Consider the following 20,622-nt stretch of genomic DNA (forward strand, 5'->3'; position numbering starts at 1 on the left):
GGTGGCCAGGCTGGCTGGCCTGCTAAACCAACGATCTTCGGCGTGGCACGATCAACAAGAGAGAGAGAGAGAGAGAGAGAGAGAGAGAGAGAGATAAAAAAAATATGGTGGAAAAGGAACGTTCGAGCGACCGAGCAACCGAGCTAGCGAGCGAACGTACCCACCCCCAGCCGGGGGGGGCCTCGATAGCGGTGGAAATACGAATTTCGAATCAGTAGTCCCTCGTCCGGCGCATAGAGTGCCGTGCTATACACACCACAAGTCGCCACGCCAGTGCTGCCTACACTACTGCAGAGGCACTAGCCAGCAAGGCCACCGTCAACCGGAGACCAGACAGCGAGTGTTTGCTCAAATCTCCCCTTTTATTTATTGCCGAGTGTTTAACAGAATTTTTATTTTGCTGGTGAGTGAAACAATTCGAGGAAAAGTTGTACCCGAGAGGTCCTTCGCAAATGATTGTGTTTATAGAGACAGGCACAATGTATCCTTGACACCGTATCCTGACCCGTGTTTCCGTGTGTATGTTGTGTTTGATTGTGTGTGAGAGTGGTCCGGTCCTGGTGAAAACGTAGTAACCGTGTTCTCACGAGAAAAAAGTAGTAAAAGCAAGTCACCACGGTTGTCCTCGTCAACAGCAATAGTAGAGCAAGCACGAGCACTAGAAGTGGTGAAGGACTGTAGAGGACTACTGGCGTGCTGCTGGAACTGTTGTAAAGCAACGAGCAAATTTTGTAGTAGCCATAAACACGAAACTGCCATGGTTGCAATGGCGAAAAACCTTCGTTTCGGTTTCTAATTCGGAGCAGCAGGCTTTGCGAGTAAAGCCAAAGCGAAACGACACAAAAGACTTCAACGAGCGCGTAGCAAACGAACCTCGAACTACGAAGCTGTTCACCTTTTTTTCAGTTCCTACTTTTGTGTCCTCCGAAGTTACAATCGAAATTCAACGCCAAAGTCGTAAAAAGAAGTGTCTGTCTTTTTATCTTACCCCCATCCCCACCCTGTTCCTTTTTGCAGCGATTTTCAGTAACAGTAGAATAGAAAACGAAAAAAAAAACCGAGAAAAAGAGAGGTGCAAACGAAGCGAGAGTGAAGTGATTTTCCCGCTCCCCCCGCACGGTTCCTAGAGTGTCCCGCGAGCGACGACAGTTCCCGGCCCACTGAGGATTACACATTTCCACCGCGAAAATGGTACGTACAGCTTAGATTGTTTGCATCATCATGTTTTTGTCCCAAGTACAGGTAATGAGATGAGGGGTGATTGGACGGTCTGACAGCACCGAGCGCACTCGTGGAGCGTGGCACATTTCAAGGCCACGATTGTAAAGATCACTTGCCGCGCTAATGATCCGTTACTGATCCGTTGCCAAGCCATGACTTCCTCATTATGGACAATTTGGTATTAGTCCACCGCTCGCACACAGAACCGCCGCACTTATCAGGAACGTCTCCCGCGAGATAGGAAGAAGAGTAACTGGTTGGCCTTTTTTTTCTCGCACCGGTGACATTTCAACTGTAAATCACCGAAAAACGACCCGTGAAGCAAGGATCGGTAACCGTGGTAACACTGCGGACCGTCGCGACGACGGCAATCCTTCAACCTTGACGACAGCATCAAGCACCAAACAACGCATACTCAGCGTGAAAACCGAAAGCCACTTCGCGCGAACGAACGAGAGGCTGAGAATGGACCAACGAACCTCAACCACTCACCGTCCATTCTCCACCGTCTCCTGGGATCCGCCGCAAAAGGAACCGCAAACCAGCGCCACAAAAAACTCCTCGATTTCGATTCTCATAATCTCCATGACACCGGTTTTGGAACGGTTTTTTTGACTTTTTTTTCCTTCTCCTGCTGTCTTGGCAGTTCTTTTTGGCTAGGTGGGTTCGCGTTTTGTGGCGATCAACCGAAGCTTATGGAATGGTCGCGACCACCCTGCGCACGAGCGTGCCAGTAATTAATGCAAGGTTGCAAAAAGGCTATGCTGTGGGCCAGCTGAGGGACCGGGTGGTTAAGTTGGATCGAGAACGGAATCGAGGAAGGGGTGGTTGGTGTTATATCGCTCGCAAGGCAACCGGTGTTCGATCAATCGCGGAGGCGCGTAACATCAACGCAGGTCAATGAAATTCGCCGCTTTGTGAAGCTCATCAGCTTCCTTCTTGGCTCACGAGTGGTCTCAGAAGGTCCATTCAGCATACAAGTTGCGATTGAGACCCCAAAAAAGAGCTTCTCTTCAAAAGTTGTCACCAATTTTTTCTTCACAATTAGTACCACTTCGATCGTCGATCGTGCCGGCTTATGTTGTCGCCGATGAAGACGCCTCTACATAGCTCTCATGCCACGCATAAGTATGCAAATTTATGCTGTACCGTGCCACGAGTGTGTGCGCGACCCAGTACTGACCGCGATGACGACGACAACGACGACGACAGCGACGAAGATACTGTCAGTGACGTCCTTCGCGCTTCAAAACTCTGTCAACAGACCGATGCCGCTCGAAGCTCTTGTGGTCTTGCTTCTTGTTCTTTTTCTACCTTTAGTGAGGTTCCAGGATGCCTGCGCGCACCAATTGGCTTCGATATAATTATGGATTCCGTTTGTTCTGTGACTGACAAACCATTCCATCGATCGAGGCGCACACACGGAGCAGGTCAACTCGCCGCTGTTCGACTACCAATTCGGTTCCTTCTCGTGGTCAGACGTGGTTGGGGTGCCCGTAGCCAGCCACTTTGTCACCGTTATACGCACTGGCACCGTTTCGTGAATACGAAGCGCTGCTTTGCTCTCTCCCTCTCGCACTCGGTCTCTTGCTAGGTGGCTACAATCTTCTCCTCCTTTTCCTCTTGGGCAGCACTAGCTCGACCAGTGGATTGCGATTTTCCATGCTGCTCAATTAGCCAACGAAACCGCGAACCAAGTGAAGGTCTTGCAGGGCGTCGTCGTCACCGTGTTCGTGTTTGTGGCCAACGAAACACGAACTGACCGCAACTGAACAGCTCAATTGTACTGACGGAGCTGCATTTGGGGCAGAGCGAACGTTGGTCAAACTCTGTTGTGTTGTGGTGGCGATGATGCCACTCCAGCGCGCGCTCTCTCTCTCTGGCTCTGTCTAGATAATTGCAGTTAATGCTTTACGGGGCACGCTAATAGCAACTAGCGGTCTGAAGCGGAATCGTTCTGCTGGTTGCAATCAGGCACCGCCAACGGTGATGCGTTAATCATAAATACCGTTTGAAGAGCTCCGAGTTAAACGCCGGTTTCGCTCGAATGTCAAGGCGACCGACGACTTCTCCTTCGAGCACACGGTCGATCGGGTACCGGTCTTCAAATACTGGGGGTACCACGGCCCGGTTGTCACTGTAGATGGCCTTTAGAGTGCAGAATGCATTTAAGCAAAAAGGCCCCTTTAAACTGTAAGAGCAACCGAGTTCAACCGATTCGACTCCCATGGAACGCACATAAAAGACCGAACCCTACAGCGAATAAGCTCGCCATTTTGTCTGCTAATCCGCTGCTTAACGGACCTGCAAAAGGTGGAGTGATTGTTAAACAATCCCCAATTCACGCGCGCAGCCCGCGCTCACGCTCGTGTACCCCTTCTAAGGCCATTTCTAATGGATGCGAGCTGCGCAACGCAACGCGGCGCGAGTCAGCCCGAAGCAGGGGACCGGATGTAATGGAGGGCAAAATCCGTGGAATGTGGCGGCCTTTATCTCGGTGCTTTTGGAGTTCCCAAGTCCACGGAGAGCCTTTCCCAAAATGCTAATGCCACCAACACGGGGGTACAATGTGTTCGCAGAATGCAATGCTGCTGCTGCTGCTGCTGCTGCTGTTGCTACTGTTGCTATCATTTTTCAAATTGATCTCACAAAAGGAAGGAAAGAGTAAGGCGGGAATGGTTTTCTCACCCCCAAACAGGGGCCCGGTGTATTGCCACGATTGTTTTCGCTGCAATTTGCAACCAAAAAGCGTTCGAGAAAAAGGAAGAGAAAAAAAACCGGATCCCGAAGCGAGCGGTACGGGGGTTGACCTTGGTGAAAACGAGATTAAACTGTGGCCATTCTCCACCAAACCCTTCCCAAGTTCCTACCACCCCGCGGGGATGGATTGAATCGAACCGAACGAGCGTGGAAATCGCACAAGAAAAAGCCATTAACAGCTTCACACCAGCAGCAGCAGCAGCAGGAAAAGCACCAACCAACCAACCAACCTGATCCCAATCCTCGCCCTATCCAAAGGTCACAAGAGGCAGAGGGGCGAAAACGAAAGGCAAATCGGTTGCCACCTGACGAGACGAGTCCGTCCGCCCGTTCCGCGATCTTCGATTGATCTCGATCTCGAGAGCAACGAGAGGTGGTGTTTTCCTCGTTGGTTCGCTCCCAGCGGTGGTCGTCGAACTGAAAGAGAAAGTAAAAGCTACTCCCGGCGTGGCACTGGTGGGCTTCGTTCCGTGCCGACCGACCCGATGGCCACAGATTATTTATTTATTTACGAGATTTTTGTTTTCTCTTTCGGTGCCTCGCGGGAATCGCGGGCCCCTGGCGGTCTGGGAGTTGATTTGTCGTGTCGTGCACCCGGGCGGCGAGGACAAAACAACGTACCAACGTAGCACCTTTATTACCCCCTTGGTGGACTGTCCCCTCCCCCCCAAAAAAAAAAACGCCCACCTCCGCCAGGTCCACAATCATTGTTGACTCGCGTTCCCGGGTTGTGTCTGCGATCGTTTGGCGGAATCGCGTTCCCATTTTTTTGCATAAAGCCGAGAGAGTGCCGCCATTTTTTTCCGTTGCTGTTGCAAATTTCCATTCTGCCAGTACGCCCAGGGCGGACTGGTTTGCCAACTCCCACAGCCTCCCAAACGGACGCTGCAGACGGCAGTTGAAGCGAAACGATTGAGATTGAAAATGACGCGCGTGCAGTCATGACAATCTCGCGCTCATGATGATCACCGTGATGCTGATGCTGATGATCGTGATGATTGGGTGTTTATGTTTATTTTCCCGCATATTCACGTTCCTCGCGATCCGTCTCGTTTGTTGATTTTAGCGCCTCTGTCGTGGCGCTCTCTGTCGGTCACACTTTCTTCCACTTTCCCGCATGCCGTGGCTGCTGTTGGCGTGGTGAGTGCTGACTGCATGAAAAGGCATTTTTGCATTTGGAAAGCACTGGCCTCCCAGTGATGCTGCTTTGTAAACCGAGCGCATCTGCTACGCTTTTCCGATTCCGGGAACGGATCGGATTGCACGAGGTGGCGGCATGAAATGCATCAATCAATGCAACGGCTGAGGCTGAGCTCTCAGATTTCCATTTTCTAATTGTTTCTGTGGGTGCGCTCCGGGATGCTTTGGAATGTTGGAAAGGCCTGAGATAGCGAAGCTGTTGTCCTGCTATTGCCAGCACAGTTCAACACTCGCTTGCTGCAGCTGTTGCGAAATCAATTCAAGTGGTGAAACCACGGCTTTCAGTTCAATCTCTGAGTAGCGCGGTGGCTGCAGAATGGAACCCCAAGAATGCTAGTGACTGGTAGCACCACCTGCATGTTAGTGACTGGCATCTAAACCTCTCGCTCTCTCTCTCGCTCTCCAACTCCATCTTGTCACGACCGCGCGAGATCTCGAACATGACTGTGCGACCGTGATTGACGTACGTGCGTCACCGGTGGTTAATGGTCACCACAGTCCCATAACCTTAGAGCGTACCCAACAGTCCTGCCAGCCCACCAGCTAGCTAATGACCACCGGTACTCACGTCGCGACCACCGGTGGAAAGTGAAACCGAGTCTGGCCTCTCGTAAGAAAAGTGAAACAGAGCTCCTCCTTCTGGCTGGGCTGCCCGGTGTCCAAAAAAAAGAGAAAAGCCACGTTTGTGATGGCCATCAGATCGCGATCGCAGACAAATCTAGGTTTCGGGACCGCGTACGACCGTTGACTTGCTAATGGTGGGTTTTTGGTGAAGCTCTGCAGAAGGATCGGGTGTGGGGAGGACCAAGCAGCTATGCTTACCCTTCGAGGGTTTCGATTTCGTGGCACACCTACGAACCACCAGTAGTAGCCTGGCGGTCTACGTGCCCTCCCCGGGTGCTCAGGTGTTAATTTAACAATAGAGCACGAGCGACGACCACCACCAACACCACCAGCCACCAACCAACACACAGAGCGAGCGCTGAGGGTAATAATTCATTTGTTTATTGTATGGCGGTGGCCTTAAGGCGCTGCGGCCAGCGAGCCACGCTTCTTGGACAGCACCGCTGCTTGGCCAACACCATTCTCACTCAGCGCGGAGCCAATGTCCATCATAAATGCTTGACCTCGACGGACCTCCACCGCCGTTCATGCGTGTGATCGAGTGATCGTGGCTTGCTGGCTGGCTGGTGGATGCTGTTCGACAGCATATCTCAACCGAGCGATCGTATCCCACTCCGTCCTGCTCTCCTCTCGAAGCTCTACAAGCAAAAAAAAACGTGCCTCAGTGTCCCCTTCGCGGCTGAGTCTCCAGCTAATTGGACAGATTTGAATACAAACGCAAACAAGGCGCCAGAAGAAGAAGGATTGTTATCTCACCAAAAAGGAGGTTGTCTTCTTCTTCTACGATCGTCCATTGATGCTCGCTCGTAGCGTCGTCTCTGTGATTGCTGTCGCATCTCTTATCGCACGTGCGGTACGATGCGCAATGGGCGATCGTGATCATGTGCGCACGATGTACACTCTTACGTCTTCCTAACGAGCGATGTGGCGACATGTGCTGCTGCAGCTGCTGCTGTTGGGTCTCACTATTCCGCCGAAAATGGTTAGCGAGCGCCAGCATGTGTTTGTCTGCATCGCGAAACCATTTCATAGCGCGCGCGCGAGCTCGCGATCCGTTACATAATTTTCTTCAAAAGAAAATAGCACTCGAGCTCACGAGGCCCGGCCGCTGGCCTACATGCCTCCACACTCTGCTCTGCACGCGTGTCTGTATGGAAGAGACACACAGATATGTGTGTCTCTGCTTTGCGTCTCCTAACGAGAAGCCACAAAACGCAGCTGAAGAGCAACATCGACCGCCTCACAGCAAACCACTTCGACACTCGATGATGGACTTTTGCGTAAGTTGCCATCTCTCACGGCTGCGAGGGAAACTGACTGCAAACGAGCGTTATGCGGAGCTTCAGTGAGCGAGCGAGCGAGCTTCTCATCCTAAAAAACAAGCCCCCCGGATGAGATGGATGGAATCACTTAGCGAGCGTTTTTTGATCGAGTGTCGAAGCATTAGCTCGCTCCTACAACTAAATTAACTCACCATTTCACTCGTTGTCTCGATGATCGATCGACGACGACGACGACGACGACGACGAGGGCTTCAAGGTGGAAATGATTTGCTTCATTTTCACCCAAATTTACGAGCGGCCCAGCACCAACACCACTACCAACCAACCAACCGACACATTCGACCCACTTTTCACGGTTGTGTGCCGAGCAGCAGCAGCTGCAGCAGCATTTCCCTTTCCCACTCTCGACGAGGCTCTTGAATCGTGCGTTGGGCTGACTGTCTAACGAGCAGCATTGCCACAGACCGTTGTGTGAAGGCGTAGAAGTGGCATTCGATTTCATTTTCTCACTCGTAGTCCAAAACGCTCGAGCGTAACTACATCAGAACCGGGAGGCTGGGGTATTGAATCGAAAAGGAAACTTATACGATCATACCAAGCAGCAGCAGCAGCAGCAGCAGAAGGGGAAACGGCGCAACGTTTCGCTTTCTTGCGGTGCAATAGAAAGGAAAGTCACAAGAAAGTCTACTGCAAAGATCGATCGAAATTACAATAATGAGCTACGGTTTCGCTCACGTCGGTACAAGCGTGCTGATCATGTGCTGATCAAAATCATTAGGTGAAAACATGATCATGTGAGTTATGTAGCACGCGGCATTGCCTGCAAGCCCTGGGACCTGTTTCTGTGTCAGATTCTGTTTGTTTTTTGTTTGCCACAACCGCCTAATCGATGCCTAATCGAGTTAGACGTTCTGTTCCCGGGGGGGAGTTTCCTGTTTCATTTGTTTGCCCAAACCAACAAAAAAAAAAAACTCACAAACCAAACACTACGAGTGCTCCGGCGAGGACGAGATCCAATGCGCACTAGCCAATAGCGTATGCAAATATGCTTTATCGATGTTTGTAAACATTAGCTCGGCATGGCGAACGGCAAACGGCCAACGGTGTGTCGATCGCCACGAAGGCACCAGCAGACACGCGCGACAACCGGAATCGATCGGTGGCTGGTGATTGCCATTACAAGCCAAGGGAAGGGGGAGGCCCGGAAAATGTCAACCGGTTCGCGCTGTTCATCCTCGAAATTTGAGGTGGATAAACAGGTTTTTGGCACGATCACGCCTGCGATCGACTGCCTGCTGCTGCTGCTGCTGCTGCTGCTGCTGCTGCTGCTCATCCTCCAGCCGACCACCGAGCGAGGCGATCCGCTCGATTGAGCAGCGAGGCTGTTCCGATAGGATGTGACCGACGGATGGACCGACGGATGGACGGATATCAGATTGTTATTTCAACGATGATAGCACTGCGATAGTGTGTGTGCGGTCCCCCGGTTGAAAACACTTCACTTCACTGCGTCAATGCGCATCCAAAACGGAAGACTTCAACGAGTGACTGAAGCGACGAACCCCCCGTGGTACGCGCTCTGACTCGCTGACGCGGTTTCATTGTTGACCCTGTTGACCTGTCCTTGAACAGCACAAGCACCGAGATCGCACCGAGATCGCTGGCGATCTTGCGGCTTCTTTCGTTCTCGCTGTTTCTGCAGCAAAACCGTCGGCGAGATCTTGGCGAAAGTGGCGTTACCCACGCGTCTACGCGTCAATCAAACCAGGAACCAACCGATATCTTGCACTTCCGACATCCGTGGCTCTGCTGCACCGCTGCCTTTATGTATGAAGCGATCCAGACAGACCGACAGACAGAGGAACCAGATCGTGGAACTGGCCTGAATATTGCAGCGTTGCATTGCACCATTTTACGCTTGGCAAAAAGGCTGTAACTCCAATCAAGCCACAAGGCGACATCTGCACGGACTGGGTTTTGATCCTGTTGCGCTCATTAGAGTGCACCATTCAGCTTCACCCTAGACACGCGCCCAGACTCAGCTTGTGGGTAAATGGTGTTGCAATTAATAATACGCTGCCCGTGCTCCGGTGGTTATTTTGCCAGCCAAACTGGTTTAAGACGACGAGACAGAGCGCAGGAGGAGTGCGAGTAAACGATCCTCAACAAAAGGAGGTTGTCTTGAGGTGCTCGAGGCGTGCGCAACTTTGAGTGGGCCTTTGACTAGGCGTGTTCGCGTCTGTTTGCATTCTTCACCGTACGGTGGTCGCACGTTCCGATACGCGGAAGAGCCCTAGCCGCGAGTCGGAGCTTTCAATTTTGCAACAATTGTGTGCTCCTTCGTGTCGGTCACACCGACTGCCGGAGAAAGAAGTGCTTCCCCACCACAGAGGTGTCTAGTTCCGCTTTTCTTCGGCCCCCATTGTTGTCGTTGTGTTGATCGTTTGTTGGTTCAACTAAATGGATTCCCTCCCTTCCCAGGTGTTCCTGGGAGGCCTTTTTATTTATTGAATCAATTCCATTTTGCTAATTAACTTCTCTTCTTTTACCTTTTCTTTTTTTTCCACCTTCCAGGTAAGCTTCCAATTCCCTGGCACAGGCATGTGTGTGGTCTAGCTAATGGCCAATCAGGTAACACAAATTTTCCACCAAATAGCCACCAACAGCCCACCAGCGGAGCTTAATGAGTGAACGACGGCTTCCAATCCGCCATTTTGGTGACACTAAACTAATACTAAATCGATGCCATTTGAGTGTGGGATATTTGGAGCGGAAACTTCATCAACTCAGGCAGCAAATAAATTGGTTTCTATCTTGTGCCGGGGGGGGGAGGTCCCATTGGGCCCAAAAATTGATCGCGATCACCAAATTAAGAGAAACACATAAAAAACGACATTCGGTTTCACGGTGGCCTTGCACGCGAATGCTCCACAATGTATCGCTGGTGCCGCTGGCCACGGAAATGTTTCGTGTGACCGAAAGCGACTCAGCACAAGATCGATCGAACGATCGAGTCAGAATTAAGCTAGACAGAAGTGAGAGCAGATCGCTGTTTTTATGGCACAACAGCAGCACCTGCAGCAGCTGTGAGCGATTGCTTTCGCCAATGTGTTTGCCTTCTGGCATATTAATTTCCAAGATTTCGCGATCGAGGATCGCGCACTATACCGATAACAATTCACCCAGAGGCGCTACTAGAATGGGATGTTGGTTAATGTTGATAAACCTTCAAACAGTTGCAAGATCTCTCGCTGTGCCATGATCGCCATTTGGTGTTGCCCTTTTCGAAACGAAGCCCGGACGATCACTCAACCGACGGTTCGGTGTGGTGAGGCTTCCTGGATCTCCATATTTCATTCCCACGATCCAGGTCCAAGAGGAACCGGAAGTGAATTCGATACCGGTTATGTACTCGATCGTATCGCACTCACCAGCAGCAGCTACCAGTTTGATTTATGCTGTCCAAGGCATCCAGCTTCGGACCCAAGCACGTCAGCGTCCGCCAGCTACCGGATGACGGCATCACGATCTCTGCAGGCGTGGCTGAACAGCTGCTGCCGTTTGGAGGATCATCGATCATAGAGCACAAGCGTTTGGGAGTGGAATTGCGCGGAATGTGCGACGCGGTTTCTGCGCAAAAAATATCTACCCATTCCCACCACGCTGATCATGAGTCACGGCATGGGAAACTGTGAAAATATCGAGTTTAGGAGTTTGAAACCATTTATCATTCGGCTGTGGTGTTGGGATAAAGATACGCAAAGAAAAAAAACGGTAACAACTCTGTGCCGCCATCGAGCAGGATACTGTAGCGCTCTCTATCTGGCAACCCAGGCCGCACCTGCGTCCGCCAAAAAGGAAAACGCACAAAAAGCTGGCCCGCGAAATGAGAGGCCCCTCCAGCGAGCGGCATTAATCGATCATAAATCATGCCGGCATCTCTGGAGCCCCGAAAAGTGGTTTCAGTTCGTTTCTTCCTCGATTTTTTTGTCCGTTTTTTTTTTTTTTTTTGTTGTTCGCTATAATCACTCCCAGACCCGGCCAGTGACGGTTACGCAACGGTGCAAGGAAGGAAAACGAAATGGAAAACCGGCGCTCGAACACACAAGGATCGCTGTCACTTGTCGCCTTGATCTCGCGACTGGCGAGCGCGTGAACGTCGATCGATCGCTCGACAGCTCGAGGTGTGCGTATGTCACTTTCGATTTCCGTCACCGCGAGGTGGTCCCCAGGTGACAATTTTTCCAGCAAACAATCAGCTTCGTGGCCATTGAGCAACAACTCGATCCCCGTACTTGCCGAGTTCGAGTACTCACCGATGATCCGGTCCGGAATGGTTTTGCGGAGCGTCGCCGCGTTGACGATTCGAGAAGCGAGATCGAGAAATCGATATCATTGAAACCGACCACTGCTGCTTCGGTGTCACTTCGCTTCTCTCGCTCACTCCAACCAACTGGCCACACATGAGCATTCGCTTACAAACGGGGAGACGAGGAGGACTTCCATGGAACGTGTGAATATTTCGCTACTCGTTACTCGGCGCAGCATACAAATTCAACCCGTAACCGTAGTGCCGTACCAACGGCACGTCCTCTGTCTATGCTCAGTGCTTGCTGTATGCTCTGAGGTGAGCACCAAAGAGGTGGCTTGGTGCATAATTAACTTTCCCAAACGGCCGTCCAATGACCGAGCGAGACGCCGAGTGCTGCCGGGCCGTTTTGTTGTGGCCGGGACCGCGCAAGGTGCTGCTTGGTGTCCGGTTTCGATGGAGCTTTGAACTATCTGGCTGACGCTAGCAGTGGATTCGCTATTTTTTTCCACATCACTTTGGTTTTCGACTACACAGTCTGATTCTCGTGACCTCACTAAACGTCAGCAATCAGTGAGCACCCCTTAGGTGCCCCCGGGAACCGTAGAGGTCAAAAAATCTTCCTACCAATTACCAACACGCCCCCTTGCAATGCTATCAGCTCTTCGCTAACGAGCACCAGACGGTAAAAACGGCGAGAAATGGTTACCGCTGCGACCGTTCGCCGCTCCCTTCAATCACTTCCACCGGAAGATTGTGGAAGTGAAATCGTGTCCAAACCGTGGCGCGCGCTCACACGCTCCCACAATACTGCATCATTAAAGATAAAGGCAGACGACGGCGACGAAAGGTTAAAAGTCATGAAGGTGGAGTGCACTTTACGCTCACACGCTGCCGGTTCTCACACAACTTCCGGAGCCCTTTTGCTGCTTTGTACGAACAAACGGGATGTAACTGGTTGAGGGAGAAGAAGGGAACGAGAGAAGGTCATTCCTTACCGCACTTGCTACCAGACCGCCAGACACCACACAACCGGTCTTCGTAATTCACTTTCGCTTTCTTTGCATCCCTTCGATCGGTTGTGATCGTCGACGATCGCCGCCGCGTGAAACATCGAGCGAGAGTCATCCGGGAGACGAAAACCGATCACCGTACATCGGGTTCGTCACTTGAAGTCTTTTGTTTTCATTCTGCGCGCGCTCTCTCTCTCTCTCTCTCTCTCTCTCTCTCTCTCTCTCTCTCTCTCTCTCTCTCTCTCTCTCTCCGCGAGACGCGATGTAATAAGTGACGCGAACCTGTCATTCCACTTCCAGTGCTTGCTTTCTTGCGTCCACTTTCGGGTTCGACGAGCACCGGTAATTAATACCTCGATCGCCGCTGCTGCTGCTGCTGCTGCGTAACGTAACTCCATTTTTGGGGATGTTTCGCGCCCCCCAGTCATGTATCATTTTCAGCCACCAGGGAACAGGGCAGCGTCATCGGGAAGGAGAAATCAATCAAGCCATTATGGCATCGCCTGTCCGGTGGCACGCAACTTGCCAGGCCAACCTGTGCGAACCGTTGCGCGTGAGAGGCGCAGCACATTGTCTGTAACTTCACCATCACCCTCCTTTGGTTGCTCATCAATCCATCATGCTTCGCGGCCGGTGTTCGCGGGCACTGGAGTCACCTCGTTGAGATGCGACCGCGAAATGAAAGCGAGTTTGATGTGCAACCCCCGCTGGCTCCTTCGCTTCTTCATTTTCTAATCAAATCCATCGCCAAAGGGTCATCGCTAGAGGGGCGCCAGGTAGAGAGAGAGAGAGAAAGATTTCCATGCTAATCAGTTGAACCGAATTGATGGTCCAAGGGCATAGTAAAAGTCAGCAGCAGCCACCATGCATCGCGATCGCGGCTCGGTTTCACCAATTGGCTGCACGTCGATAGCGCGACGCGAGGAGGTCAATGAATGCTTAATCATATGGCCAACCGACCGGTTTCGTCAACCGACGGTCCCAAGTCGACGAAATCGATGGCAACTTTCAGCCCGCTGCTCGCTGCCACCGTCGTGTTGATTTGCCTGGGACCTGGGCCGGTGCCTCCGGTGATTGGTTAACCAACGCACGAAACGTACCATTAAGTGACACACTCGGAGTCCAACGATCACGGATTCGTTGCTTCACTGCTTTTACGATCTCTCGGCTCGACTCCACTCACCGGTCAGACAAACGTTTGTTGTGACAAATGCTGACCAAATGCAGAGTGTGGTCGATCAGAAGGGATCATATTCCCCGGTTTTGCTGTCAAAAGACCGCAGATTGAAATCGATTAAACGTTCGCTCGGTGGCTCGCGACCACAGTTCGAGATCCATCGATCGTCGTTGAACTTTAGCATGCTTCCTTCTACTTCTTGGACCATAATTCAATCCTCTCGTCGTCTTAGTAGTGCTCGACTACTTCCTGCTTTATCTGCAGCAGCAGCAGCAACAGCAGCACCAAAAGGAAGTGACAGAGACATCGCGCAGGTCCCCAGTGATTGGCCATGTTCTTACCATTTTCGATTTCCGTTCTCCGCGGTTCTGGCCGTTCTCTCGCCGGGAAGCGAGTGGTGGTGAAATGTCGTGCACACAACACCGGCACCGCCTCCGAACGTCGTTTGGTGTACGTACGCGAACGCGTAAGACCTTGCCGTGTGCCCAGCAAAAAAGGTAAGCGAAAGGTCGTACCGCACACCCTGGCCTGGGGAGGGCAGGGCGCTGGAACGATAAAAGCCTCGCCTCGTGATCGTGTGCCAGGGTGCTGGACGAGAGTAACAGGACCAGTTTATGGCTGGCTGCTACTAGGAGGTGCCGGACTGGATCAGAAGTGAATGCTGCGATCGCAGAACTGCGCGACTGGTGGATGGTGGTGGTTTGAGGAGTGGCAGCTGACTTTTGTGTAGAACAAAAGCGTAAAAGTTGTTCACGCGCGCTCGCACACACCGGCATATCGCCGTGGCGCTGCGTGGCTGTCAAGTGTGAAACCCCTTCCTCCAGTTATACTGAGAGGTCTAGAGAGGTCTCGAACGCCGACAACGTCAGCGGCTGACGGAAAACGAAATTAAGCAAAACGAGAAGAAGCAGGAGGAGCGACGTATAATAAGATTGGCATGCACACCGAGACAGAGCACGAGTGAGCGAAGAATGGAACAGTTAGTGCTGGGTTGCAAGCGAGCAAACTGGAACTGGATCACCTTGGGGTCCGTCGGTGACTGGGGTCCGCGTTTGGTGCACCACAATCACTCCAACCCGCCCAACCGGCCATAAACTAGCCGACGGTAATGTTCTTACTCCCCCACCGGCCATTTCTGGAGCGATTGCCAAAATGGGACTGACCGCATGCGTGATGCTCATGTTAAGCATGAACCGAAGAACCGCTATGCCCGGTCTATGCGATGTGATTGTGATCTATATTTAGGCGGCATCCGTTCTTTAGAATCGTGCTCGGCAGGAATTGATCGCTCACGATCGGTTATCGGTATTTGGCAATCTCGCGGGTCTGGATTCGAAAAATCACTCCATAAAGCAGTACACAGTAAGTATTTTATCTAGCTATCCAGTAAAAATAGCGATTAAATTATTGGGCCACGTTGCGTATGAATTTACGCACTTTTGGTTTTATGCTACACATAATGTTCTGCACAGTAGTGGAAGAAGTCTCATTGGCCATTCTTTCACACCATTTGCACATTACAAATGGATTTTTAATCATTTTACATTGTTTGTGTAGTCATTAGTAGATAATAACCCACTATAATGGTATTGGATGATAATGTGGGCACTTTGGTGGATTGAAGATTGTTGTTGTTTCGAAACCAATTTATGCTGTACTGAAATGGCAGCTTGCTAAATCGGACCAAAATTTAACTGGACCTTTATGTGACTTAATAAAAGGTAGAATGATCGTTTCCAGATATTCTTCTTTCATGGACATGGACAAACGGCCGTTCATGGACCCTCCCGTCATAAAACCACCCGTCGTTTTCAAACTGCAGATCGCTTGCCAAATGAGTAATTTACAGGAAATTTCATCTGCCTAAATGAACTAAAACCTTACATCGTACTTCCTCCACGATTGCTAAAGTCAAATTTGTCTGCTGGTTTTTGCCAAACTGCAGTTTTTGCGTGGGTTTTTAATCCAGTTAAATTGAGTTTTCATAGAGATTGTGTAGACTTTTTTTTCATCCTTCGTGTTTCATCGGCAATAACTTTTGAAGGTATGGTTCGATTTTGACGGATTTTTTATCACTAAAAGAAAAGACTTAGACCTTTAAAAAGGCACCAAGAAAGTAGCAAAGCGACCACTAGAAGCGCTACAGTGAAGAATGTACACAGTACAGTAGAAGAATGCGGCCAAATATTAAGTGTTCCAAGCTTTAGCATTTCGCAAATGGACCGTCGATCACAGTCTGGCATATTAATGATCATTCAGTCAACATTCAATGGTTGTCGCACCATGACCAAATGGTTGAACCAGACGCCGATGCTTGAACCATGTCAAGGCTTAAGCATTTATGAAGAAGACACACTATTAATCGCGTGGCGTTATTAAACGGTTCCAGCTCACTGTCCACCACAACGCACGCTTGTGTCGCAATCGCAGCTGCAATTATGATTTGGTCATCATCGAACAGTAGAAACACGACAACTGAGTGACGAGATACACGCTCGTAGTGGTACTGTGCGTAGATCTAACTTTTCATCAGCTGATCTATGATTTGCATTTCCTGTTGGGCACGCTCATTGCTCGGTTTATACTCGGCACCAGTTTGTCCGCTTTCGTCCTTGCCCTCGACCAGCGCAGAGTGGTAGTAATCGACGGCATCCTGAGGCGTTTTGCGGTCACTAGCTCCCAGTACGTAGCGCACCAGGTAGTCGATCAGATAGGTAAGATGGTGGATTAGAGCGATGGCTTTCGATTCCTGTGATAGCTCCTCACCGTTGGAGGCAGCTTCTTGTACTGGCATTGGTTTGCTGAAGGCCTAGAACAAGTGACAGAGGAACTATTATTATTATTTTATGCTAGGAACTTACGTAAGAGCACCACTTACCAAGGAACACCATGCAAATAGGAGCAGAACGCAAACGGAGCTGCTTCGTGACATTCTGTGAGTGATGCTGTTCCGAACGGAGGTCAACTGGAACTGACCAGTGGACCTTCGTGCTAGCGAGTACTCGTTTATGGCGTAAGACTCGAGCGTGGAGATCAACTGTGAGCCAGCGCAATCTGTTGCACTGTTCTATTTGATCAATTGCGCCTTGTGCCAACATTGTGCTCGCGCTCTCGTTTGCACTGTTTCCACAAGCGGTGCGATCAATGTCAAGAACAGCAAAACATCATCAGTATCATTGTGTGCGAGGCACGTTCAAGGCATGACCTGCTCGAGATCTAGAACAAGAAATACGATCCACGATCGCGGTACATCAAGAATGCAGCCGTGGCTAGGGCGTAAATTCATTCCAATCCTCCCGGCATACCGGCATTTTAATAGCCTACTACGGTAACACCTCAATCGCCTGCCTATGACTAATAGTGAATGTCAAAAGCAAATCAAAGTTGGCAACGAAACAATCGACCGAACTTCCCAATTCCTGCTCTCACATTCATGTTTAATGAGCCAGCACGCGCCCCTTTTTTGCAAAAACGCATGCTTTGCACGCCATGCTCGTGTTCGCGATGGTAAACGTTGTAATTTTGTAAATGTGAAATGGAATGGCCATCGCAGCGGGCACCTCGACACCTCCCTTTCTTCCCTCGCCCACATTGCGGTCCATTCACTTGGCCAGCATTGGATAAGGTTGTCTCTATCAATGACTGACGTGTGCACGCGAGCAATTAGTGTGTTTACTGACGCACCGATAACCGAAACCTTTAATAATACACACGATCACTTCACAATTGCACAAGGAGTTAGTTTGTTGTAACAACATCATCGATGTTATGTTGTTCCTAGCGTCCTGAAAGAGGAACCAGGTAAGAGGAAGCCCCAGGAGGCGTACCGGAAACGAGTGGAAGGGAGGGGGGTGGACTCCTGGCCACTTTCGATGCAGCTGCCTGTTCCGTGGGCTGCTAACCTGCTCGAACGAAATCATAATTCATGCTCCAGTGAATCCGAACGCACAAACACATTCCCATCTTTGCCAGTGCTGTTATCAGCCGCATCGGCTTCCGTTCCGTTACTCCAGAACTCCAAAGACAGCACCGCACACGCAGACAATGAAAGTGGACTGTTTGGCCGCCGCCGGTGGGGTCACCCGGGTACGCATTTACGCATGACTGAACAGGGGAGTCCAAATGGTGGGGAATTATGATCCCGCGGACGTCACACGTCGGACGTCGCCGGGTCTGCCAGCCTGGTATTGGGGGAATCACATTTTTCGCTTCACTGAACTCATGATTGTATAATTATTGAATCCGCCGGGGGGTGGGGCGGGCACATTTTCCACAGGAGGCGCCACAGCGACTCCTTTGAACCATGCGATCCTGCTCACAGCGAACCACAACTTTCCGCTTCATTAAACCGCGTAATCGTCGATGAAATTGTGGTCTACGGTACGTCGCCGGCCGGCATCTGACCTGGCATGACCTGGCCGCAACATAGGAAGTGCCAGGAGTGCGCATGTCCCTTCCAGGTCGCGTGTCTGTGCGGAAGGCGGAATGATGCTAAGCAGCGAACCAGCGGACGGAAAACTGTGGGTTGAGGATTGATAATTTTATAGTTCTTTCCGTTTGATCGCATTCCGATGCGCTGGCCTGTGATTGGTCGAATTCGCTCATCAGGAAGAAAGGGACATTATCTTGTGATAATTGATTCAAAATGACCACCAATTGAGTCCTGACCGGACCGAGGGTGCTGTCAGAAGTCAATAGTAATCAGCTGTTCTGTTGGTGGCATCTTTTACGCATGACTGCACACATACTCGCGCCCTCACATTTACATTTATGCAAGTGAATTGTAGTAAATAAAATAGATAACGTAAACATATTCGAGAAAAGTCCACCTCCCTGGCCAGGCTGCACTCCTGCGATTGGGAAATTCTATTTTTCACGCTTCAGTGAACTCAAATCAAGTGGAAAATGTGCCAATTGCCAATCTAATCGACAGAAAACGGGCGTTTTTCCTTTGGAGTAGCATACGTTCTTCGGAGAGTCTAGTAGTTAACAAGTCTCGGAAGACATTCCACGCCTGGTTGGGCAGTGGAGTCCACCCCCACGCGCACCCACACTAGCACCAAGCGAAACCTTCACGCTTGGCTGCACTCCTGGTGCCGGAAAATTCTATCGCTCACGCTAGAGTGCACATCGGGTCGGAAAATCGGCTAATTCGAACCACCCACTGGCCGCAAATGAGCGAATTTTCCAAGGAACCGTAGCATCGAAATCTTTGTGGCCGGTGAGGCGCAATGAATCCGACGGCCGAGACAGAGCCCCGAAAATTCGCTCCAACTGACTGCACACTCGAATCCCGGCCCGGATCCCGGTGGCAAATGCACGCCTCCGGCAAATTGTGTATGCGACGGGCGTGCGCACTCCAGGCCGGGGCACGCCAAAGCGAAAGACAATCGCCAGCGACGACGATGATGATCGGGAGAAATTGTCAACACGATAATAGAGAGGCCACCAATGGGAAGGTGTGGCTGTGGCGAGCGGAATGACTAGCGAAAAGGTCCGAACCCGGACACGCGCGACCGGTAGCCACCGGAGCGCACCCGCCCCTCCGCTGGAAACTGAACCCGGACATCACGATCCACGATTGGAAAGGCGGCGACGGTGGCGGTGGTCGTTATGCTTCGGAAGGTCCCCCCCCCCCTCCCCCACGCGAGCGTCCAAAAAATTGCGGAGTCAGTGGACCGTGAATAATATGATTTCCAACGTACCAGGATGTCATAATTGTGGCGAGTGAGCCAGTGATGGTCACCAGGGGGAGAGAGTAGAGTCCCTAAGACAAAGCTGTCGGTCGCGTCGGTGGCATAAAGTATGCGCCTCCCTATGCTCACGCTTTGGGAGTGTTTATGGGAGCATAGTGCACACCGTAGCATAGGGCTGCAGGAGTTGGCCTTACGGGGAGGATCCGATCCTCCCGGGGATCCACCTACTACCCGGCATCAGTACCTAGCACTAGTGTCTCACGTTTTCTGCTCGAGTGAACATTGGAGTCCTTAATCGACGCATTAGCAGCAACAGCAGCTACTACCAACTGTTTGCGGTGTTATATTCTTCGGGGAGAGGAAGGAAATTGGTTTCTACCACGCATGACTGCACAGTGGAGTCCCTGGACCGCACACATACACATAACTGGCGACCTGACAGGCTACTCGTCCTGCAAGATGCGCTCCTGGTTGTCGGGAAATCACATTTTTACGCTTGATTGAGCAGCACCGACCGTTGATGGGAATGTTAATTGAGCTGTCACCGTGCCCGACGTCACCGGTGGAGGGTGGTGGTCTTCAATGATGGGCACACAAGAAGATCCTGATATTCCTGACTGACTATTCTTCCGACTACCTCCCCGAGTCACATGCTGTACGGGTGAAAGCAAACGTTTGTTTCGCTCGACTGCACACGGGATGACAGTTGTGACAGAGCGTGCCGCCGGCACCACAGCACACTATTATTATCGCAGGACGCCCGTGGTTGCTGCGCATGCGCCGCGTTGTCTCAGCAACAGCGGCAGTAGCGACAGACGACTTCGATTACCGTAGGTCAGTGATTGCTTGAGCTGAGAGAGAGAGAGAGAGCGAGGAGGGAGGGGGGATGGTGCACGGGAGCAACTTTCACCTGTCCTGTGTGTTGTGACGCTATCACCACGCGCACGGTCCCTCCAGTCCCGTCCCGGTGAAACGCATTATTAAGTCACAGACCTTACGGTGCGGCCGCTGACGGAACTTTCGCTTTCGTTTTCGGTTCTCGAGACTCGACTCGATGTGGCCAGTCGGTCCGATAACGAGACCGCGCGTTAGTGTAATATGCCCGCTTCGTCTTCGTCGTCGAAACAATGATTTATTATAAATTCATGCAACCATTTGCCGGCCCCTGGTAGCCCTTTAAGTGGCGCTTCGGGATGGTGGTGATAGTGGCTGTAGCGCGCGTGGTTTCACTTTTTTCACGCCACACGTGACGCCAGCCATTGGGATGGTTTCCTGTGGAACGTAGCGTCGTAGAGTTGATGCACCTTTTGCGGGTTGATCGATGGTTGACAAAGTAGAG

General features: G+C 51.2%; 2 protein-coding genes across 2 annotated transcripts in view; one reads left to right on the forward strand and one right to left on the reverse strand.

Moving 5' to 3' along the window:
- Positions 1-229: 229 nt before the first annotated feature.
- LOC126575977 (uncharacterized) overlaps positions 230-20,622 on the forward strand; it is a 28,401-nt gene continuing 8,008 nt past the window's right edge. Inside the window, exons 1-2 of the mRNA XM_050236996.1 lie at positions 230-403; positions 1,018-1,191. Coding sequence (XP_050092953.1) covers positions 1,189-1,191 — 3 coding nt within the window. The 5' untranslated portion in view covers positions 230-403; positions 1,018-1,188. The remainder of the gene's footprint in view (positions 404-1,017; positions 1,192-20,622) is intronic.
- On the reverse strand, positions 15,759-16,571 carry LOC126575978 (uncharacterized). Its single transcript, XM_050236997.1, has 2 exons — positions 16,466-16,571; positions 15,759-16,396 (listed from the first exon to the last, which is right to left on the reverse strand). The coding sequence occupies exons 1-2, from the start codon at positions 16,517-16,519 to the stop codon at positions 16,106-16,108; spliced, it is 345 nt and encodes a 114-aa protein (XP_050092954.1). The 5' UTR covers positions 16,520-16,571; the 3' UTR covers positions 15,759-16,105.

This window comes from Anopheles aquasalis, chromosome 3 (assembly GCF_943734665.1).
Source record: "Anopheles aquasalis chromosome 3, idAnoAquaMG_Q_19, whole genome shotgun sequence".
Classification (NCBI taxonomy): Eukaryota; Metazoa; Arthropoda; class Insecta; order Diptera; family Culicidae; genus Anopheles; species Anopheles aquasalis.

Excerpts from the sequence above, each read along its gene's own strand:
- LOC126575978 (XM_050236997.1), bottom strand. The coding sequence starts at position 16,519 with ATGTCACGAAGCAGCTCCGTTTGCGTTCTGCTCCTATTTGCATGGTGT. Across the intron at positions 16,397-16,465 it reads TATTTGCATGGTGTTCCTTG|GCCTTCAGCAAACCAATGCC; the intron begins GTAAGTGGTGCT and ends CACTTGTTCTAG.